This window comes from Hippoglossus stenolepis, chromosome 4 (assembly GCF_022539355.2).
Source record: "Hippoglossus stenolepis isolate QCI-W04-F060 chromosome 4, HSTE1.2, whole genome shotgun sequence".
NCBI lineage: Eukaryota > Metazoa > Chordata > Actinopteri > Pleuronectiformes > Pleuronectidae > Hippoglossus > Hippoglossus stenolepis.
Window position 1 is genome coordinate 14,017,340 of NC_061486.1, and position 25,305 is coordinate 14,042,644.

The 25,305-nt window shown below is 40.2% G+C and overlaps 1 protein-coding gene across 2 annotated transcripts in view; it reads left to right on the forward strand.

The window, feature by feature from the left end:
• Positions 1–25,305, forward strand: part of lekr1 (leucine, glutamate and lysine rich 1) — a 76,373-nt gene that overhangs the window by 25,399 nt on the left and 25,669 nt on the right. For both annotated transcript variants that reach the window (XM_035155423.2, XM_047339713.1), the window contains exons 4-6: positions 10,001–10,078; positions 13,985–14,148; positions 21,525–21,606. In XM_035155423.2, the coding sequence (XP_035011314.1) occupies positions 10,001–10,078; positions 13,985–14,148; positions 21,525–21,606 (324 nt within the window). The remainder of the gene's footprint in view (positions 1–10,000; positions 10,079–13,984; positions 14,149–21,524; positions 21,607–25,305) is intronic.

Sequence of the window (25,305 nt, forward strand, 5' to 3'; positions counted from 1 at the left end):
ATCAAAGAAAAACTGTGTTTGTCTCAAAACATACTTTACCAGATCAAAATACTGCAGTGACATATGAAGAGTGACAGAAAACAACAGTCTCCTCCGTTAACGATATTAACAGCCTAGAATGCAACAGAACCATGAGACATGTTTTATCTTTAATAACGGATTATGCTTGGCATTACTCTCTTCATTACCATGCCATCTTTTTTTTTTGCTTGTCCTTTCTCCACCCACACATGTACTGTACTTCACCTCAGGTGAATGCAACAGGCTCAAGCATGTTCTCTGGGGGCTGTTGGTAGCTATTCTGGGGAGATCAGTGTACAGAGTAAGTGTTATATCATAGGTATCAGTTCAGGTCAGGTTACTAACGTCAGAGCAACCTAATATAGCAATAGCACATTTATTTATTCACATGTCTGTGTGCTTGTGTGTAGTTACTCACTTTAAGGGACATATGGTGCACAAACACACACACATTCATACAGGTGGTGAGGATTCCTGTGTCACTAACATCAGCTTTAAAGTGTTTGTAATCAAGTAGCAGGTGTCTGTATTCAAACAGCCATTAAAGGCCAAGTTAAGTTTCTGGGAAATATGTAGGAAATGCTCGCTTTCCATGACTCATGAGAATACTATGAATAATCTGAAACATCTAAAGACTCCCCTGTTGAAATGCAAAACAATGGCACCATTCTGAAACCAAGGATATGAAGCCATACACACGCACACCTGCACACACACACAACTGTAGCTTCACTCACAATTTCCTACTGTACACCGCAAACACCGCCAATAAAAATGTTCCTGAATATTCCTACCGCTAGTGTTGTGAAAATGTTATTTGTCGGGTAATTGAAGTGAAGTGTGCAGCCTTTTTAGCCTTTCTCAACTCAGTTTCAGTCCTTCCTCCTGTGCTGGTTATTTGTTATAGAGCTGCAGTTTAATAAAGCAGCAGGGCTACACTCAGAAGCACAATAAACAACTTTGCTGAGAAGTGACGCTTGGTGAGCTGAGAAGGGAAAATAGGGGGTGGGTTTGTAGACAGGAGGAGATCAGTGTCCTAAATCAATCCGCATTCAATTAGTAGTATACTATATGTACAATTGAAATGTGTCCTACAAAAATTCCCTAAAAGGACCAAAAAAGTATGGCAACTGTTTCCAAAAAACTCCCTTGTTTCACTCACCAAGCACTACTCCCTACATAATAGACACTCAATGTTTTCTCAATAGTGAGCTGAGATTTCAGATTTTATAAATCATCATCACTGACATAATAATGTGTTCATTTTAGGATTGTTAGTAGAAAGTGCTGTTGCTCTATTGTTTACATTTTGAGGGAACCATATAAGTGATAAATTTGGATCAAATAACAGTCAAATAAAAGGTAAATAAACGCTTTAATATGATACTCTACAATTTACTGTATAATACTATACAGTAAAGAGGTTATGATGCCTTCGCCTACATGACACAAAATTATATCTCCCGATTGTCCAAAATCTTTTTTAGTGTCGCATAGGAAGTAGTGAATGAGTGAATTAGGAGGGCAAGGAAACAGAATGAGGAAAACGTAGATGCTAAAATAAAAAACTGGATGGAAAAATATTGGTATCTGTGTATATGTATATAAAAAGAAAGTGCTGTAAAAATAATATTATTGCTAGGATTAGACATCCAGTATGGTTTGGTGCAGAATGCATAGTTTGCCTTATTATATGTAGTGTTTATATGTGCATGTGTGTGCAGGTCACAGCCAGAATGTTCATGTGGACAGCTCAGGTGGTCTGTGTGTTGTCTGGTGTGTATGGTAGACTGGACGAACAAATCCACTACTGGTCTAATGTAAGCTGATTATCTCTCACAAACTGCCTCTTCATCGAGCCGAAAGCACGCGCAAACAAAAACATGCTGTGCACAGGTGCGCTCTGGAGCCTTGGGGGCCACCCGTGGGTCAGGAGGTCAAAGTTCAGGCAGAGATAATGATGCCGTGCACAGTGATGTGAGAGACCAGCGTGGAATCTCTCGACTGCCCTACTTTTGTCTTTTCTTTTACCTTTTCTTGTCCATTCTTTTCTTTTTAGCCATCTTTTGTCTCATCTTTGTTCATTAGCAGTCAAATATGCAACATTTCTTTGTTTCATCCGAATGAAATATCACTCAGTAATTCAGTCATTTACATTCTCCTCCATTTTGCAAACTAATTTGCTGTTGGTTTTTCTTTCACTCTTTTTGTCTCCGTCATTTCCTAAACACTTCTACCAGCGGTGTGCCAGCACATAACATCGCTCATGCAGGTGGTAGATATTAAAAGGCAAAAGATAGCATGCGAGTGGGAGTTAATGAGGATGTTCTGAATGGCTGGCTACACAGCAGGAGTGTGACTCTTTAGTGTAATACGTTTGTGATTGACAGCACTCCTCTCCTGCTCTGAGATATTCAATACAGCTTTTTTGTCTGGGATTATGTGATTTACCATGAAAGAAAAATAGATTTTCTAGCCAACTGGCTGATTAAACAAGGGTTCTAATCTTTCTTGTATTTTTTTTAACTTGAGACACTTTTTTTATGGACATAATTCAAATTAGATCCTTGCACTGATCCACCTCTGCACACACAACCACACACACACACACACACACACACACACAGGTTTTCTTCTTCCAATTACATGCCGTCGCTTTCTTCCAATATCTGACTTCTGCTGTCTGATCATGTGTAATTCTGACATGATGAGAGAAGTGATATGTGTGTGTGTGTGTGTGTGTGTGTGTGTGGTAGGTATAGAGAGCCCGACCAGTGGCTCGGTAACAACACACAAATCAAACCTGAGTAAAATGTCACCTGTCAGACAGTGTGTGTGTTCATGACACAGGTGTGTGAGTGTCTGTGTGTGTGCGTATTTGCAGATGTATGACAGATGAAAGTGAGGCGTGAAGAGGGGAGTAATGTGCAGAGTGCAATTATAGCTGATTTTGAAATGTCACCTGCGAGACAAGTTTGAACACAGATGAGCAGCAGGATCTGAAGGAAAAGAGCAAAGGAGTGAAGAGCTGGAGAGGCAAATGCTAGGTTACCATCACGTGGGAGTTTTTATTTACCACTCTATGATTTGTCAAAATTCAGCTCATCAACGTGCTAATATTGACTTTGAATCTTAAAATATTGTACTTGGTGCCAAAGTTTCTCAAAAGAAAATCGACAACCACACACCATGCTAAATCCATCAGTCAATATAAGTGCACTCAACTGTTAACTCAACACATAGCTATTAAATATAAATGTTAAGACTGTTACTGCTATTACCCCCATGTGTGCATAACTGCATACAGCTCATCAACAGATTACTCTTCATTCGGGATGTGAATTACGCTCATTAAAAGTAACATTGACAGTTTTCCGTCTTAAGTTGAATGATGGCGGCAATGTTTGCAAGTAACCAGGGTAATTTCTTTCTGTTGCAGCTTCCATCCCACTTGATGTGAATGTGGCAAAACAGATTGATGTGGCACAGACCTATGACATTCATTTGAGAATAAATAAGAAAGTATAAACATGTGTACAATTTGGAGCCAATACTGATGTTTAAAAAAAACAATAAACACAACATTAGGAGGCAGCAGTAAGTGACAGGTCTGATTTAAAGAATTGGGGCAAACATCCGATACTCAGGTCATTTGTTTCACTGGTTTTAGTAACTGAATGTAGCTTCACTGCTCAAATTTGCAACAAGCAAATGACTTGTAGAGGATCCAAGAGATTTTGTTGTTTCATATTGTACAAGCAGGTTAGTCATATAATGTATATTACTCTCTAACCCTCTCATTGGCAGTATATTGGTAGAACCAGATTACTAAGCAAAACTCCCAGTCTCCACAGAGTGCACATCAAAAGATTTATTCTGTCCTCCATCTCATCTCAGACGCCTACAGAACAAATATTATTTCACTTCATCAATGCTGAACTGCAGATGCTGCTTTTTCACTGATGATGTGCTAATCGTGCCATGCTGGACCACACCTGCTATTTCTAAGTTTCAGTTAAATGTAATTAGCATTTCACATTATATGCTATTCCCCTTTTTTTGAAGTTGTGGTAACAGGGCTGGTGAAAACTGTTTCGGCCTTCTCAGCCCACAAAATTATTACAGAAAAAACTACATCTCATCAAATTTGATGAAGGGATTTAAAAGGATTCACATTTTGTTGAGCGGATCCGATATTGGATCGATCAATTGAAAGTTTGCTATTAGACTCAAACCCTACATTTGGCATAGGCTCATTACTTGACCCTCCCAAATACACCAATTTCATACGCTTTTTCATCCTGTCTCTCTGTGTAGGTTTGATTAGTCGAGTAGCGTCCAATCCATGTTAACGCATTTCAGACAGTGGGTGAGGAAGCCCCATTAGATGCTCGGTGGTTATCGCCACCAGTTTGTGTTTAACTTGGGAAGAGAAGATAAACATATTGGGGGTAAAGACCCAAGAGGTTGATAAAGGGTGAACAATAATTACAACGGGGTATAAACTATCCTTATAAGAGAAATCGATAAACGGGTATGGACAGACAGCTCGTCTAACTGGAGACAGGTCGAAACATATCATGAAGAACTGTCTGGGAACTTAATACGCTCCACTTGCTTCCTCTTGGCTGGCTGCTTTCAGTCATGACCCAAACAGTGTGTCTAGGTATGAGTCTGTTTGTGACTGTATCTGACGCTGTGTGCGTGTGTATTTGCATTTGTGCCTGCACACACTCGTTTGCACACCTGCAATTGATAAAACAATCATTCTTGTGCACAGTAACGAAAATTGGACTTGACATTTATGAAGAATGAATCATAACAATGTGAGAGCACACACACACGCACACACACCTGGGGGCTGGATTGTAACAGTGATAAGACGTCCTGCAGGTAGGAGAGCGGGAATCAAGAAGAGACAAATGATAGATGACAAATAAAAAAGGCATCCATTTGTAACTAGGAAGTACTTCACAGCAAATTAGTTGTGTATATGTGGTTCTATTTCAACGTCTGGTTTCCAACCACAGAAACAATACACAAATCTCCCCCTCTGCTTCTGTGTGTGTGTGTGTGTGTTAGGTAATATGTCAAGTCGACTATGTACAGAGTGAAACAGCCTTCATCGCCAGCATGTGAGGTATTAGCCCAGATCCAACTTCAAGTTCGCGTTCGCGTTACCACATCAAACAAGCAGAATGACACACACTGCTGTGTGCGTGTGTGCGTGTGTGCGTGTGTGTGTGTGTGTGTAAGTGTAGCATAAACGCACACGCGCACACACAATATGACAAAGTTTATTTGGTAATCAACAGCAACATGTCTGTGCAGTAGCGTAGCAACCCGCACATACAAATGAAACAGAGACACGTTAATCTTCTTAAACAGAATTAAAATTGACAAGCTGGAGGACAAATTAATTTTCATATCCTCAGAGTTAATTCGGTTAGTCATAATATGATATCTGCTTATGGTTGTGTGTGTGTACGTGCACGTGCACGTGTACGTGTGTGTGTGTGTGTGTGTGTGTGTGTGTGTGTGTGTGTGTGTGTGTGTGTGTGTGTGTGTGTGCTGTTTTGATGATCGCAATCATTGTTATGGCATCCCTGACATGGTTACCAGATAACTTGAAAACAAAATATACAAAAACAGGTGTCACAGTTACACCACAGAAACACACACACACGCACACACACAACATTTTCATTTAAGTAATTGATGAAGCACTGACTGATCTAATATTAGCGCTTTAAGTTTTCCTTAGAACATTTAAGCAGCCTTTTAACTTGAGAAACAAGCTGTAGATTCACTGCTTATGACTGTGCGTGCTTAATGCATCGCGTGTTAGTTGCAGGGGTATTTTGTTCTCTGTGTGTGTGTGTGTGCTCCTTTTTGTTTAAAGAAAAATGACTCTCAGCTTTGAATGTCCTGCCAGGGTGTTGATCAAAACATTCTTTTAACTCACACACATGCCCGCACACAGTGAGTGAGCAGATGACACTTTGATATGGGGAAGCTTTTATCTCACTTCTAATGATGACAGCAAATGCCAGAACATACACACACAAACACATGCACACGCACAGACACACACACATGTGCAACCACATTTACAATGACATGCACTTATAAGCTATCAGTTAATAGCTCTGTATCAAATTTAGCCTGACCGATGTCAAAAAGCCTGCAGCAGTAAAACATTGACATTGGTGTCCAATTGACTGTTGAGAAATGGTATCTGGTGGCCGAACATGGATTACACAAGATTTGATGGCTGCTTGTTTTGATTTGTGTAAAATAAATAAAATGCATGCATTGATACTTACACAGTAAAATAGAAAAAAAACTGTACAAGTAATAAAACAGCACTTTTTTTTTAGATCTTAGTCTCGTACAAAGTAGAAGGATGTTGCAAAATTATGGACAGCGATAGCAAAAGTACCATCCCCCTTGAGATTTAACAAAGTGACAAAAGGATAAACAGAAAAAGTCACACAAACAGGTTATATGCTGTCAAGGGCTGAAAATAAGTCCACAAGGGGAGCCGCAGTTCAGGTGTTCTACTGTTGACCCTCAGCCCAAATTAAAAAAGATATGAAGGAGCACAGAATTAGTAAGCTCCTTGACAGATGCACACATGGATAAAATGATTGACTTGGTACATCATGGACACTGTGGTTAGCAGATCAGTGTTGTTGACATGTGCGCATGACTGTGAGTGTGTGCATAACGTATCCTGAGAGTGTGTGTGTGTGTGAGACATGTCCTGATGAGGCGGTTGATTTGGGCTGCTGGTAGGGGGTACTCTAATCTGGCACGCACTCACTGGCACTGCGCTACCTATTATTCCACTGACAGCCACTGCCCTGGGAACAGAAGCTCAGGCCCATGTGCACAAAGCACACACATATTTGTATACAAAATACACACCAGCCATACACACACATCAAATTCACACACACACCCACACAAACACCCACACCCCTCTCGAGGCAGTGTTCTTTCTGATCTCGCTTTGGGACTGGTGGGGACAGATGGGTGAACAGTGGGAGTCTGGGCTGCCATCACTCGAACAGCGAAGGCACGCAGGGACAAGTACACAAATTTCACATGCGCACAAGATCACAGGCGCTGCCAGAGTTGGTCAGAAAGTGGCAAACATACAAATAGACAGGCTAAAATGCTCACGGAAAAGTCCCTCTCTCTCGCTCTGTCACACTCTCTCTCACACACACACACAGACAGGGATAGGAACACACACATAAGCTAAGCCACAGTAACACGCAAAGTTATTTACTTGTAAATACACTCAGACTCACACATGGTCTCACATGCACACACACACACACACACGCACAGGATTACTAGAAACACGCATACTTGCTCAATCCATTCTCACCCCACACTGCTCTCAACCTCCCTACTGTACATTAAGTTCCTACTGACACCATATATCACACATATGGAGAGAAAACATACATTTCTTTTATTTGACCTTAATTCAGTCAGGATGTTTTTTGTGAAACAAAACAACTTATTTTTCCAGTAAATATGTCACATGAAAGAACACGGAAACAAATTCACAGAAGTAAGAAAAGGAAGGGACGGCAGACAAAATAAAGCATAAAAAGAATTCCTCAGTATAGAAAATAAAATGTAACATTAAAACATTTTTATTAATTAATTGCAGTCCCTCCCACACTCATACAAAGAAAGATGGAAAAAAACTCACCACCTTCACATGAAGGAGCTGCCACTCAGGCATCATTATCTTGGAAAGATCTCTGATTCACTTTCAAACTGGCTGTTTTGCAGTGTGTTGTTTTTAACCTGGCCGCTTTAATTCCATTTCCTCCAGCATGAGAAGCATCTCAACTGCAAAATCCCTCCACACTGTAGCCTGCTGGTACTGTGGCAAACTGCATGTGATTATAAGATTATTTAGTTAACATTTGAACATACTTTATATTTGAATTATTTATGTCAATCTGTTATGTCACCATAATATTGTAAAATAGCCTATAACTAATAATCGTATTATTATTTCTTGACACCTTATAAATCCAACTTTTTCTTAAATTTGATTTGTAATCACATTGAATAGTACCAAGTTTCCATTTAGCTTCAAAAGTGAGTTTATCATTTTAATGTGTTAGTATGACATGGTGAAATATATTGTGATATTCATTTTTATTGCCTGTTTGTTTTGTACATTAGTGCATCTCTCTGGTTACCAACACCAGGGAGGGTATGTTTTCACCATTGCCTGTTTTTTTGTAATGGGTCGGTGTGTCTACAACAACTGAATGGGATATACCACTTTTTTTTTTTTTGTTGATGGATCTTGATGAAGAACATTTGATATATTTAGAGAGCTGATATCTATGACTGTAATGACAGCTTGATTGAATTTACCGATGGGCCTTGGCGGTGGAATGGGCTCTTCTGAGGGCCATTCTAGTTTTTACTGCGTATTTATTTTTGCTAACTCATCCAGCTGCTGTCCCCAAATAAAGGGAAGAGGTTTGTTTGTCAATTAGCTGTCATGAGACTGTCGGCAGATCAACACCAACCACACACCCACTTCACAATCACCACACCCAACACACCTGAAATGAACAGTGCAATCCGAAGCCTGGGAAACCATAAGGGAAGGGCATCTTACTAATTTACTGCTCATAAAACTTGACCTAAAAAACTTTGTGTGAAATGTACTGGACAGGATGTACTTAAACTCATTATTAATAACAGGGGATGGGACTTTTATTAGGATGTTGGTGTATAGTGGAGGAAGATATTACCAGGTATTTTATTTGCTTACAGGGACTGTATGAGGCAATAAGCAGAAAATCCGAAAGGCAGGATCCTTGCATCTCAATGAAATAACACTTCTCGATCAAACTTTGTCTGTCATGATTATTACGTGTCTGCTTTGAGTCTCTGTTTGTCTGGTCTGCTCTGTGCACTTACTGCTCATTATGTTTATCTCTGTCTCGCTGTCAGTGCTCATTTGTGGTGTTTAAGAGAATGAACACGATGTGTCCGGGTCACACAGTCTCAGTTTTCATATGAAATCTGTCTGTCATGGTTTGACTGGCTCTGAAATCAGTCAATCAAATAAGGCGGAAAGCTGAAGGGCAGTGCAGAGGAAAGGACAATCTCGGAGCCCAGTCAGTGCGACAAATTAGCCTCTGGGGACTACGATCGATATTTTCGGGCTTCCATCGTAGACTGTGGATATCCGGGCCCGGACTCCGTCTTCCGTTCGCCATACACTGTTAACAGTCCGAGTCCAACGTCGCTCCACACAAAACACAAACATTGATGCGTTTTGGAGATTTGAATGCGGAAGCAGCTGTAAAGCAGATAGCTGATGCACTTTGGTCAATGTGTTCCACCTCTTTTACTCTCCACACAGAATGTTTACCTGTGGGCAAACAAAGCCTGCTCAAATGTGATTAGTCAAACTACAAACAGAAACCAGAAAGGCTTCCAGGCCCAAAACAGAACAGTTTGGTTTCTCTACAATTGCAATTGAATCGAATTACAAATACAGGTTTCTGTGCAGGTACAGCTCAGAGCCTGGTATTATCCCTCTACCCCCGAGACTTATTTATTTATTTATTTTTTCCTATGCAACCTGTCAATCCTTTGCAGCTCAATCCAATTAAATCTTTGCCATCATGCTTTGCTGTCTCTGCTCACGCCACAAATAATCATTTAATATGTATTGAATCATGTGAAACCAGAAAGATGAGCCGACGAGGGAAAACCGTCTCTTTATATCAGTTACCCCTGAGCAACATTTAATTTTTCATTGCTTTCCATTTCATCACGATCAACCTCTCCTGTCATTAAAGTTGCATCATCAGTAAGCTCATTTCACCCCATGGGAGTACAGTGGCATTAGGCTCTCTAATTAATGGATATGGCATGTGACTTTTCAACTTCACTTTGTCTTTGTCTTCTTCCTGGACAGGCTGGCGGTGGCAGCTTCCAGGAAGAAAGAGGCCGAGCAGTTACTCAAAAAAGAGACACGGCAAGGAGAAATCCTCAGGTAAGGGAATAACCAGGCAGAGAAGTGGAAAAGAAGAGAGTGTTGGTTGGGATAACATGATTTAGATTTAGTCGAGCCACTGCAGGATGGAGATGAAACAGAAAAACAAAAGATAAAAAAAACAAAGTATTGGTCTGCATCACCATCTTCTCCTTAACCAGATGCATGCCAGGAAGGCCAGGGCAGAGGGGGAATAACTGTGCCAGATGATAGAGAGGGAAGACGATGAAAGAGAGAATGGAAAAAACGGAGGAGAGAAAGTCAATTGAGCTGACCTGCTGGTTATTTCCTAGAAGTGAAGAGAGATTGAAAAAGCCGTGAGCAGTTGATGACAGTGGAGGAGCAGCGGAGGTGAAGAGAGTGGGAGGGAGCAGTTGAGAAGTCAGGGGGGAAAAAAAGCTTTTCAATCAGACTGCTGACATTGAAAGCTGCTAAATGAGTAAATCTTTGGCTGAGTGAACGCATGCGGTCTCCTTCTCTCCGTTTTTCAATATCTTCGCCTTATCACCGGTGACAGATCTGCCCTATATCTGTTCCTCCATTTGGCTCTGTCAGCCTTATGATTTATGTCATCTGACATTATAAAACTGGCTCTCGTGACAAGCGGTGCCCATGCTCTGCTCCACTCTGCACGCACACACACGTGTACTCACACTCTCTCAGGCACCCAGAGTCTCCCCTCTCATCCCGTCTCGTCTGAGACTCCGTTCATTTTTGATCACCTTAAGCCACAAACCCCGAATAAGAAAAACAACAACCACTCAACCCCGCTGAGCTCTCAAAAAGAGTCACATCACTTTGGACGCAGCCATGCTCACTCGGTTTGTCAGTGAGCATACAGGCATGTGTGTGGGTGTGTGGGTGTGTTTTTGTGCAGGTGTGCGTGTCTATGTGTGTGTGTGTGTTAGTACCTGGGATGTATCCAAATATGTCATGTGTCCGTGTGCACCTACCTCTGTGTGTGTATGTGTGTGTGTGTGTGTAAGAAAATGGGAAGCTCAGTGTGCTCTCACCCAGATGTTCCTTCAAAAGTGTTCTTGGAATAACAGAATGTTCTGTTCCAGCACTCTAGTTTTCCACGTCCATGCTTTGCATGACTTTGTGACTTGATTCATCGTGTGTGTGTGTGTGTGTGTGTGTGTGTGTGTGCATGTGCACGTGATGAGCTAGTGATCTTCCATGTTGCTTAAAGTGCTTTTCATCTGAACATATTTCTTTGTGAGTGAGAGAGATGGAGGAGAAAGAGGGGACGGGAGAGTGCTGTGAAACATGGCTGTGGCCTTTTTTAAGGACAGTGTAGTTAAATCAGTCCTCAGTTTCCCTCTGTCTCAGACATTCAGTTTTTTTATGCCCCACCCTCTTTATCTGCTCTGTTCATCTCTGTTAATTATGTAATTCTAATTCTACCTGTCATTCATTCACTAGATCTGTGGAGATCAGGACAAAAGAAACTGAATGAGCACCAAACAATTTCAGTCTGCAAGTCAACATTTGACAAGCACAGATTTGTAAGAGCAGAGTTTTTGTGTGCGATTAACGACAGAATTGTGGGTGTAACAGATGTTGTGAGCCTGCAAGAATTGTGAAACTACATTTGATTGAGCACTTAATAGATCTTCTCTAATCCATAATTATTAAAGGTGCTCGCTCTCGCTTTTGGCTGAGAGTGTCTTCTGCTTTGTGTGATTCTACCAGTGTTACCCTGTTACACCCCTCTGCCAGATTTCAGAATAAAAGCTTGGCATTTTAAATCGCCTCATGGGGAAAGAAAGCAAAATCTGGTGTTAGCATTTACTTAAAGGTCAAAATGTGTTGATACCAAATTATTTTTATTTGTTGGCAAATCAGGAAGCTTTAAGGCAGCGAGGCAGAGTCAGTTTCTTAGTTAAATGAATTTAAAGTCGTCTCAAAAAAGACTTCTACTGGGTTTTACAGCCTTTTTAATCAAATCTGTTGGTTCCATGTTTCAAATTTTTATTTTTAAGAATTATTTAAGAAGCATTTTTTTCTGTGAAATTAAAGTGGTTAATGAGATGTTATGAAATACTGTTCATACTCTATATGTTCCAGCGACCTCACAGTTTACATTGTATTTGTAAGAACACCTCTTCGCCCACAGACTAACTAATGTAACACTAACAGTAAATATGCCAGAACGTCTCTCAAGTGTGACATTTACTTGAAAAAATATATGCAGCTCTTTTCTCTGTGTTCCTGCAATTCATGTAACATTAACCTGCTACCATAACATGACCCAGCTGGATCCTGTGGACATTGAACTGAAGACATGAACCCAACATCCAGATGGGTGCGAGTTCGGTTGAAGCTTACTAGTCTGAAATAGTTGCAGTTTCAAGGTCTCAGAAGCTGCAAAACAGGGACAAACCGAGAGCGAACTCGGCAACAATCCCACACAGGGTCAGGACTGCACATGCAAAACTGATCCTTTACATTACATTACATTACATTTCATTTAGCTGACGCTTTTATCCAAAGCGACTTACAATAAGTGCATTCAACCATGAGGGTACAAACCCAGAACAACAAGAATAGAGAAAGTACAATTTCTTCAAAAAAGCAAAACTACAAAGTGCTATAAGTAAGTGCCATTTTAAGTGCTACTAAATTGTTAGTTTTAAAAATGTTATTCAAGGTATAGTCTGAAGAGGTGTGTTCCTGCTCTGGAATCTGTGTCTACATGCTCTTCAACTTGCATGTTATTTATAAACTTCCACAAAAATGTTGGAACTTTAAATGTCATGGAATTCATTGTAAGGTCAGTTACTGTTGGGATGAAATACTACACAAAATCTGAAATAATGGCCGTGTCACATTGAGTTTGGGCAAAGCTTGTTTCAATGAAAGACCAGCTGCATTTGACAAAGATCTTGATCTTTCTAAGGAATGTGTAACCTAACTTTCAGAAATACTCTGCTTCAAAACACCACAGTTATGTTATTCCCACCAGGCAGCAGCACCCACAATCCTCTGATAAAATCCACTGGTGCAATTTGGAGCCATTGTCAAAGTGTTGGTGATGAGGGAGAGTGGTGCAAAGAATTTGGTCGCCATACCTGTAAAAGCTAATGCAGCTTTACTCGCAAACTTTAACAGCACTTTTTAAACCTGCTACTCATCTACTAAGGTGTGTGTCCATACAGTGTTAGTTTCTGAGGGCAAGCGTTCATGTTTCTTCACTCCCAGTTGGCAGTCACTAAGAGAAAAATGACTGCACCCTGCACCAGAGCGCTTCACCTTTTTTGAGAGTCCACTCTGAGCTGCTGACTTTTCTGACAAGTGCTAGTTTTGTCACTGTAGCTCCTTGTCAGACAGCCAATCAGATTGGGTGGGACTTGGTAAGAAAGAAAATAGAGAAGTTTGTTCTGGTCATACCTTTCTATCCCGAGTTTTGTGATACGCCAAACAAAATGTAACACAACAAAGACAGAGAAGAAAACCAAGCGCTGTACCTCTGCCAATCATTCATTGAAGTTTGTTAGTGTCTGTTAGTTAGCAGCATTAGACAACAACTACAGGATGGATTATTACTTTCTTTAACATTGTGGGATATGGTGGTTTTCAATATTTTCAAAGAACAATTCATGGATCTTGTTGAAAACAATCAGGCATGTTTAGGGGTCTGATATTTACGAGTGTGTGTATTTTGGTGTGACTTTTGGGCCTTGGCTTTAAGCTCTACTGAAGGTCATTCTAGTTTTTTGAAGTGTTATACAGATACACACCCTTGTATGATAGCTGTCATAAGATGTTCAAATATTTTAGACATCAAGAACAATATATCTTCATCTTATCCACATTCGATGCTGTCATTTTAATTGTTCAGCTGTTATGCCTTTAAACTGTATTCTAAAGCTGTTATTTTGTGTTTGTTTGTGTGTGTGTCAGAGGTGTGTGCGTGCAGCAGGTGAAGGCCTTGCGAGCGACTCTCATCGTGCTCCTCTCCTCTGCCAGCGAGCTCACTGATATACGGGGTTTCCTCAGCCAACTGACGGGGGCCTGGCAGGCCTTTAAATCTCAGATACTGCAGCACAGCACACAGGTGCTCTCAGGTAACACGAACATAGACATTAGTGCTCACACACACACTAAATTAAGCTTCACACTTGAAGGAAAAAGAGAGAAACAAATATTTAGATGTACGTAGCCAAGTTATAGGACAAAACTATAAATATAGAGCTGGAACAGACGTGACAAAGAAACTTGAACAAATACTCACAGCTGAATTAAATATAAGTTCAAGTGTGGTGTGGACTTTTTTTAGTTTTGAGGTCAGCGCCCATAATAGATGACTGAAATGTGTGCGTTCGTGTGTGTGTGTGTTTACAATCACTACACACATACCTGTTAACAGTTAAAAAGACGGGAAAGAATGTGTGTGAGTTCATGCGTATGTGTGTGTAAGTGCTGTAAACCAATGAAACTCGTACTATAAATTTTAAAGGGGCTGCAAGCCAGAGGGAAAAAACTGCAGGCTGTGTGTGTGTGTGTGTGTGTGTGTGTGTGTGTGTGTGTGTGTGTGTGTGTGTGTGTGTGTGTGTTTGAGATTATAGTTGACAGTAAATGCCTCAAGGAGAGCTAACCTCCTACTCACCTCATGGGTGGGTCTTTTTTCCTTTTTCTCTGCACGTTCCAAACAGCTACCGTGTGTATGTGTGTTTGTGTGTGTGTGTGTGTTTGTCTCTGTCCCTAACTTGAGACATAAAAAGGGAGATAGAGAGACTGAGGGAGAATCGAAGAAAGAAAAGTAGTCTTCTGCTGTTTCTGATTCCGTGTGACCATGTGTTTGTTCAGTGACGTGAGCGCCTATGGCAGCTGCTGTATGAACCAACAGATGTAATAAAACACATACCAAGGAATGCACACACACACACACACACACACACACACACACACACACACACACACACACACACACACACACACACACACACACACACATGCGTATATAGGATATATGTTCACAGAGACCTAAAGCTTCTCTCCAAACCAATCCACACTTCATGTCCAGAAACTTCACTTTGGGCCAATATCAGACTTTATCTTGGATTCTGTTCCACACATTGTTGTGTCTTGTGTTGTGTTGAAAAAGCAACAGTTTGTAGAACAGGGAAACAAAGTGCAGATTTGGTGATAGTCCTGATGATGTAACCAACATTTAAATGTTGCCTGGGTAAATTGTTGGTTTTGTATTGTAATTCATAGTCTTTCCCCTTTGCATTTGTTGTTGTGGTTGTTATTTGTCACATTTTGCTCGGATATCTCTTTGTGGTGATTTTGTGTCACTTTGCACTTGTTTTGTGGCTCTTTTTATTTGTGTGATTGACTTCTCAACAAGAAATCTTAACAGTAAAGATCCCAGTAGGCCCAGTGTAACTCAACTTACATCTGACGGACAACAATTCTTGCTATTTAAACACAATCCTTCTGTCATTTGTTTAATTTAAGTCAAACAATGGCTATAGGTAATGTCATGATAAGTAATTTCTAACTCTAAGTTACACTTGAGTTAACATTTATTTATTTAGCTAAACTCTCTTTCATGGCACTGTGCAACAGTATACAAAGGGCGTGGAGAGGACAAATTGGATACAAAACAGGACACAAAGCAAGATCACTAGAGGACAGGAGACAAGTACAGTACACAATTTAGGACACATACTCAAATTTATTGAGTTTACTTCTGAATTCATCAATGAGTTTCAACAGCTAGTTAAATGGAATTTCAGTTCTGAATAGTTCCAATTTAATAACATTCAGTGTTTAGTAACTGTGTTCGTATTGGGCTTTTTTTTAGGTATATAAAGTTTATATAAAGTATAAAAATGGGCCATGAGCCTCACCGTGTTCAGAGATGCAGGCCTCTACAGAGCACACACCTTAGCCAGTCACCTGCATATCACTCCAAACTGACGTGGGCGTTAGCTGGCAATTAAAGTATGCCACCCGTCTATCAACGCTCTGTGGTTAGTGTCAAAAGGCAGAAGAAAGGAGAGGGGGAAGAAAAAGAAGACAGAACCATAAGGAGGTGGCCTAATGTGAACATATGAATGTGGTTTATGGGTAGGTGGAGACGAGAGAAACAACCTCAAGGGGTGTGGAATTTTACAGTGAACCAGACAAAGATGAGCTTTTGAAGAGCAGCGGGAGATGAAAACATAATTATTCGCAGATCAGTTTTGTGCAGTTGTCAGCAGATGACTTGTACAACTTGATGTGAAGGTGACGGACGGAGACTTTTGAGTGTGGGAGGTTTCATTCAGCATTTTGGAAAAGAGGGCAGAGGGTTGACAGTGAAATTAAGGGAAAAGGCTGTGACTAAGAATGTATGAATCACCGTACATGTGTGTGTGTGCGTGTGTGACCGATCCCTGAACCGCAGCCATCTGCCAACACCCTGGGCCATCCTTAACATTATATGGTATCTATTTCCCTGGAAGCCAACTTTTTATATGTGTGTGTTGATTGTGACAAGCAGCAAAAACATCAAATATGTTCTCAGACATGTTAGAAAAGATTTTCCTTCCTATCATCTCAGTCCAGCAATGTTCCCCCATCTGTCTGTCTCAGTCTCTTTGACTTTCTGTCTGTGTAGCCCTGTACTTTGATTACGTTGTGACTGTTATTACGCAGAGAGGAAACAGAATAAAAAAATTATTAAGTTACATGATGCATATCAGTATTACTGCGGTATTGCTAAAATGGGACCCCATGCACAACTTACATAAATACAAAATTCATGCTGGAACAGCTTAAACTGTAATGTATTATAATGTTCACTGTGCAGACACACTATGCATAAAGAATATAGACCGTATATAAAGATGCATCTCCACTTCCTCCCACTATCCAGAAATGAAGCCAAATTATGCTGGATATGAATGCTGCCATCTTGTGTCATTTAGAGCCATTTAGAGTGTGTGCTTGCAATCTGGGGAATGGAGCCACGGTATCAAGGTACCACTAATACTCACGCTCGACTAAGCATGAGTCACAACAGTTTGATAAAAACCCTGTTAAATCATTTCAGAAAAATGTATTTGACATGTATTTAGATTTTTTGTTTGGCCCATTTACCATACGCTAATATGAAGGTGGCTGGGTTTATGACCTATACTGCAGCCAGCCACCAGGGGGTTATCCAGACGCTTTGGCTTCACTTTTAGGGAGCTGTCATGTCGTTGATCTTTACGTAACATGTATGATACAAAAGCAGAACACATGTAGTTTTTTAACACTCATAGCTTTTGTTTACATTATAGACAATCTATTAGCAAGTTACACAAACAACATAATAAAATAACATTTTCCCCATTTCCAAAGTCGCCACACTACATTTAAGTTTTCCGTAGCACTTTCATAAAAAACAAAAAAGGAGCACACAATTCAGACGTATTCCTCTCAGGAGACTGAAATCTCCCTGGAGGACTGTCACTGCCTTAATAAAGGAAACTTTAACATGTGTCTCAAACTTCTAGCTTAACTTCTGATCAACACACATGACATGACATGATATGCTGTGACGTCTTGAACCAGTCAGGTGAATTGCTCCTACCTGCATGATTGATGACAACTTTTGTCTTTTGTTGCACACATAGCACCACACTGTAAGTTTCTGAGTATAAATCCTGAGAAGTAAGAAATAAACTTTAGGTTGAAACAGCTGCAGTCCTCCAGCTCTGTGGAATCTAACACTTCCAGCCAGGACTTTTTTCCATGAAGCTGCTGTGGTTTAGCTTTTATTGCTCATAATATACCGGGCAGACAAACAAAAAAATGGTTTTGGTACACAAGCAGTTGAGAATGTGATATTATAGTAACATGGACTTGTACGAATTCCAGGCTGCAGCTGTGTGTGTGTGTGTGTGTGTGTGTGTGTGTGTGTGTGTGTGTGTGTGTGTGTGTGTGTGTGTGTGTGTGTGTGTGTGTGTGTGTGTGTGTGTGTGTGTGTGTGTGTGTGTGTGTGTGTGTGATAGGTAACTAGGTAGCCAAAACCATATGTTCATATGTTGTCATATGTTTCTGGTATGCAGTTTAGTGTTACATACAGTTAAATTCCCATACTCCATTGCCTCATTCTATGGAAATGTGGGCATAACTGCAGGCGCAGGGTGTGTCTTGGTGTGCTTGTGTTTCTGTGGGACAGTGTGTGTGTGTGTGTGTGTGTGTGTGTGTGTGTGTGTGTGTGTGTGTGTCGGGCCAATTTTTGTAAATAGGAAAATACTGTACATAGAAATGAACTAATTCATAGTCTGTTACTGGTGAACATTGAACATAACATCACGATGCCCTGCAGTCGTCCAGTAGCCCCACAGTAGTCTGAAAGCCAATCAGAACAGACTGTTTTTTTCCTTAAAGAGACAGAAGCTAAAACTAAGCATTTCAGACTGAGGCTGACAAGCGGGGCTGTAGCAGGGGTCAGTTTGAGGAACATGACTCTTTTTTTGTGAATATTTGAGTTTGTAAACCTTTTCAATTAATAATCCAAATGATAATTTTGGACCTGAGTATGAGCATATGTCTCCTTCAGTGACAGTCAAGGCTTAGCAGCTGTGTATGGTAATTCATTTTTTGACAAATAAATACGTACTGTAACTACAGCAAAGAACCCTCCCAGGACCAATACTGTTAAACAGTGACAGTGTTGGTGACCAGCCAACGGTGAATTGCTGTAATATTCACAGCCACCTTATTACACTGTGTGCGTCTGTGTGTAAGCAGTGAGACAGATAATAGAAGCACTGCGGAGAAAGTCAGATGGGCTGGTTCACTTTCATTGCAAAGCCCTTTCTGCTCCATCAAGTACTTATTAAAGTATTTCTGTTTGTGAGTGTTTCTGTGTGTGTTTTTGTGCTGTAGTGAGTGTGTATTAAGTGGTTCTTTGCACATGTGTTCTTTTGTGTTCTGTGTTTATGTGTGTGTTTGTGTGTATGCTCAGTGTGTGTTGCTTTACCCTGGAAGACCCTGTCATGTCACAGTGACCAGAAAGCAATTATTGGTGTATTGGACAGGACCTCCTACCTCTTCCTGCTGAGAGAGACAGGGAGAATGAGATGGAGAGGGTAAGAAAGAAAAGGGGGATACAGTTGCGGAAGGATGGGAAGAGGAAAAGCTAAATGGATCAAGAAAAACAGAGGACAGAGAAAGTTAAGAGAAGAATCAAAGAGACAAAAAACAATGTAATAGAGTCAGGAAAACAGTCTCAGAGGAAGAGAATGTCAGGCTGACATTGCTGGATCGGTCTGAGAGCTCTTCAGTGCCACAGCCACAGTGTCCTGCCGCAGCGCTCTGAAGGACCCTCATAGACAACTCACTCAATATGCAGTACACACACACACACACACACACACACACACACAACGCTAATGACAATACTGCTGTGACTCATTTCAGAATAGATCTTAGCATCTAAGCTTAGCATTGATCTTAGGTTGTGAAAAACATGATGGAACAACAAAAATTTACAAACATTTATTTGGACACAAGGGTGAACTGATTCGATTTTGGTGGTCAACGTCTCGGCCACTGTGACCTCTCAAAACTCTTTATTGCCTCATGAATACGTTATCTTAAGAACGCCTGAAGAGAGTCCTTCCAAATTTGGTTCAAATGTTCACTTGTATCTCTTTTACACCAAAATTAGTACGTATATATAAAATATGCATCATGTTCGACATCAGGAACATGCCGGGAGAGGGAGTGAACCCCAACTGCATCCACTCCCATTGCAGGCAAAAGCCAGATGTTAGAGTGATTAGATACCAGTGGTCAAAGGTCAAAGGTCACAGTGACGTCATATGACTCTGGGTTAAAAAATGTATGTAGACTGAAACTGCAGTGGTTGGCGGGGGGGGCATACAACCACAAGGCGGTATTTCTAGTTTAATACAGTCGTCTATTCCAAGCACTCATGCATCACTTGACCAAAATCATTTAATTGCACAACGTCTGTGCAGATTCTTTGTAGACACTGATGGCATCTGCTGACCTGCTGCTGTTGTTCCACAGCTGGTAGATTAATAAAACCTAATAAGGAAATAGAACAGAATCAGCATCCATCGGTATTCAGGCCTTAAACTTGTGTATGCTATCCTCCTACATGATAGGTCAACTCAGGTCATTCCTTTCAGAACACAAGAACCAATTCAATCTTTAAGTGCTGATATTTATATTGGGAACATGTCTTGTGCTGCTACACTCAGTGATGTTGATAATGAATGCTATGATGATTTTGAAGACATTCTTATGCCCTTCTCTATGGTGCTCAAGACATCCTTGTGCTTCGTGCTTTAAGCTTATCAGTGAGCTGACTCCTGATGAAGCTGATGAAATTAACGGGGACGTTGGCGATGATACTGGTGGAAATAAATGGATGTTGATAGTCATCATGTTGAGGTGGAGTCTCCAGAAAGAAAAAAACGATGGTGTCTGGAGTTGTTCACTATTCAGACTTGAAACTTAAGTGCTTTTCTCTTGCGTGATATCCACTCCTGCCTGGAGCTGCAGTAAGTCCAGCGTCTCAGTCTGACAAGTTGTTGGCCCGACATGTGGCCTAAATGTTGCAGCGAATCGTTTCTCCCTTTCAGTTTTTTAATAAACGTACTGTACTTTCGCAGGATCACAGCAGGTTCAAATTCAAGCAAGTCAAAATTAAAATAGATGACAAGATCCTCACTCAGATTAAGTGTCTTCTGATTTCAAATGTTTAACGTATTCATGTGCTCTGCTCTGTTGCGTTATCTTTTAAGGAAGAATTTATTAGGTGCATATTTGTGTCCTACTTATGATATAATACTTTCTTATTATAGCTGTCATGGGGAAACTGGACAGACAGTGAGGGGAGGAAACAGTAGCGCTGCAGCAGCTACTTTGTATCAGACACTCTACAAAAGACTGCCAGACTGTGGTGTCCTGTTTCATGGGATCCCCTGAGCACAGACTCCCTCGTCCTCCTTTCTTCACCACACACTCCCCTCCTCCTGCTCTCCCTTTCACTTTCAACTACTTCCTTGTGCCTCAATTTTCTCCTTCTGTGTTTTTTTTCCAGCCCTACTGCTTTTACGTTTTTGGGTACTCTCATGTTTCCGTCTGGAACTCCTCTCATTCTTTTGTGTTCCTCCTCCTCGTCCATCTGTCCTTTTCTTTCTCTTCACCCATCTTGTCATTCTTGTAGATAGTTTCATTTGGTGTAGGGTTTCCTCCTTTGCACAAGTGTGAGCTAACAATATCATCCGTCTCTTTACTCTCCTCTGTCTCCCTCTTTCTGTCATACATTACAGCCTCTGGTAACAAGCCTGGCTTCGTGCCAGCATTATAAACACTGCATCGTCATCCTGTCAAGTCAACTAAAATGTGTATGTGTGTGTATGTATGTATGTATGTGTGTGTGTGTGTGTGTGTGTGTGTGTGTGTGTGTGTGTGTGTTAAGTGCTGAAAGAGGAGCTGAAACATTCCAGTGAGGAGTTACAGAAAACGACAGAAGCAAGAGAGAAGCTAACTCAGCAGCTGATGTAAGTCTCAACAATATATGGTAAAACACACACACACACACACACACACACACATACACACACACACATACATTAAAACATGTGCTCAGATGAGGACACAGGTGGATTTTGGTATTTGGACTATGCCGGGTGAAGACCAGGTCACCATAGGCTCTATGTATGATTTACCTCAACCAATCGAAAGCTGCTATACAACCCCCTTAGCACTGCCCAAACCAGGAAATGCTCATGTTCCGCATACCGGGCCTGCTAAGCTGCACCAACAGAGGATTTGACTCGTATACACTCACACAAAGGTCTAGTCAAGGAGTTAGGACTTGAGAAAAATATGCCCCTGTGGCCTTTGAAAATATTTTGGTGATCACTTCAAACATGCTGCAGCTCCATTGACATTTTCCCCCTTTTCCGTCCTCTCTAATAACTAAAACTGCAGATAAAAATATACTCAAACTAAGGTAAATACAGAACCACACCAACAATGCATACTTCGCAAATACAAGAGATTCAGTTAATCACATAAATACAGTTTTTTTCCCTCAAATGTCAGTTTCAGCAGCAGCTGTGGAATAATCATGCGTATTTGAGTAAAAACACATTTTTAGTTTCACCAGTATAGCTGCAATCAGTCAGCCCACCACATCCTGTAAAAGTAAAATATGTAACTTAAGCCTTTGGGGGTCTTTCAATTAAAACATTAACATATGATCTAGTTTGATGACATCATGAAAACGTAATAATTGTGATTCAGTATGAGTGATCAATATAAACGGTTTAAGAAAAAAACAGCGGACTGGCTAACAGGCTAACAGGCTAACAGTGTGATTTTCCTTTGTCATATGTCGTTTATTGACGGAAGTCATAGCGAAGATGTACAAACCCACAGGAAAAGCGAAAACAAAGTGATTAAAAGGCAAAATGACGGCAAAATGAAACTTCCTGTTACATTGAATAAAGTTGTGGATTTCTGTGGGTTTGAGCGTTGTTGGAAATCAACAAAATATATAGCATTGTAATTTTTAAACATTTAAATGAAAATTTGTTACATATTATATCTTTAAGCAAATTATAGCACAGCAGGGGAGCATTTACATGTTTTAGTTTGGAAACTGAGCCTGCTTCTTATAGACAGAAGTACTTATTCCACACATGCAGTATGTTGTGTTTTCTGCTCACTACCAAGTATTTTCACAAACACACGATTGCTTCACTTTAGGGCAGGTTTTGTTGCCATTTAAATTACAAGGAGATAAGGATTACATATTTGGCCAAGACATCTTGACACAGGTTTGAACTGTAGAGTGGCAACCTTTTCAAATATTTAGACATGTCCCACATTAGTTATAGTAAGCAATACAGAACACTGTTAATCTTGTTTTAGTAACGTCATTCATAGTATTTGAAAAAACAACCACTTCAAAGTTATACACTTTGACTCATACGCACAGAAACACACATGCAGACACACAGAGACACAAACATTCCCCCACACACTAAGGGAGTAAATGTTAAATGTTGCTTTCTATCTGATAATCAAAGCATTAAAGGACTACTTGACCTGACAGACTACAGATGAAGCACTCATTTATTCACTAATGTTTCCTCCTTCTCCCTCTAACCTCCTCATCACTCTCTCCTTCTCGCTCCCACATTTTTTGGCCATAAACTTTGTTTTTGACCTTTAGAAATTACAGCTTTTGCTCGGGTTTTCCTTTTCTCTCATTTTCCTAATCAGTTTCAAAGTGCTGTCAGCTTCACTTACTGGAGAGACTGTCTCAGGCGGTACTGTATGTGTGCTGGATTCGGAGTGTGTGTGTACTTTTTGTGTGTGCGTGTGTGTCACTGGTTAGCTCCACACAAGTGTTTTTTGTAAGATATACACTTGGATAAATGTAAAGAAAATTTTGAATAAAATTATTTTTTAAACTTAGTGTTTGTTTCAGAGTATTAAGTATTTAAAACGGTTTATTTCTACTTGATTCCACATGTTGGTACCTTCATACAAATCAGAGTTTTGGTACAACTATATTGTGTGTTGCAAAGTATCATCATCCTGTGTCGCTGACAAAAACACAAATAGACATTTAAAATATTATATCAAACTAATAAAACCCCTGGTTTTGGTATAAGATCATTTAAGTAATAGTTAATGCACCATAAACATCATGGAGTATAATACATAATACATTGTTCAAGAAAATCATCAAACAAGTTAGTTTGCTCTTCAAATCTCATCAAACCAGTTCTAGGAAAAGATCAGTGCTCAGTTAAAACTTTCATGGGAAAAAAAACGTATTAACCCCCCCCACCCTCTTACACAGATTGCACATACCAATGTGTGCATGTATCAAACACAAATTAGACTTCATGTGTGTGTTTATATGTGTATGTGAGTGGAGAGTGCACGTCCATCCAGCACAGGGATCAGGGCTGAGACGAGGATGTTTGCAGTCGCACGCGACCCACCCAGACATGTGGACATATGGACGTATGGAATCAGCCTTAAGGCCATGTTGCATGATGAGGTGTGTGTGGACGAGCAGGCGGCACATGTGCTCAAGTCTGAGACTGTATTGCATGAGAAGGCGTGTCTGCGTGTGTGTATGTTGGAGTTGGTGGGGGTTGGGGGGGAGGGTGTCTGTGTGTCCAATGTCTACACAGCACTGTGTTCAATTTGAATATTTATGAGTGAACTATGTCAAATGTAGAGAAATATTTTTCTTCTATTGACGGTTTCATATTTTCCAAAAGAGAATAATTGCTAAAAACAGTAATCTTATTTTAGAATTTTACATTGATGTAGCCCAAGTGTAAGAGTAATCTGTAGAAATTTCGATTTACAATTGTGCAACACAACAACCTCTCAAAGACAAAGTGTTATGACCAGTCAAGTTAATATTAATCTGTTTGGAGATATTGATTCACAAAATGCAGCGGTTGTGGAAATATTTAGATCCTTAGTGTGTTACTTTTAAAAGTGTGTTACTTTCAAAAACTTCTTTAACACTTTTATACATTATATTATCACATCATTCATACAGACCAGTAAATATGTAAGTACAGTTGAATATATTAGTTTTCATTTATTTATATTTTGTATTGCATGCTACTTATTATTACCTTACTGATGTCAATTTTTGACTGCCCTCTTGCTGCTGTAGTGTTGCAAAGTTCCACACTGTGGGACGAATAAAGGATTATCTTATCTAATCTTTTTTTAGCTTATCTTAAGTAGCATGTCACTGTAATTAGCCGTCATTGAGTACTGACATGGTTTAATCTGTATCACTGTATGGCATCACATACATTTTTAATGTATGACAATCTTTCAACAATAAATTATGTTTTGTGAAAACAAATTTTGTGAGTAAAATAATGTATAAAAATATAAAGTAGTATAAAATAGAAATACCAAATTTGTACTTTAATAGATGTACCTGCAACAATCAGCCACTTGTAAATTGTAGTAATCTCAGCTGTTAAACAATAACTTCTCTCCCTGTCCCTTGTGTGGCAGACGTCTGAGGACCAGATGGGAAATCTGAGTTGATCGGCTAACCTTCCTTTCACTGTCCACCTGATGCTGATTGGTCGCCTGTTCAGACAGGCTCTGTGTGTGTGTGTGTCTGTGTGTGTGTGATCTGTCTTCTCTTCAGTATCACTTTGCATCATATGAGCTCCAGAGCCTCCAAAACCCACGAT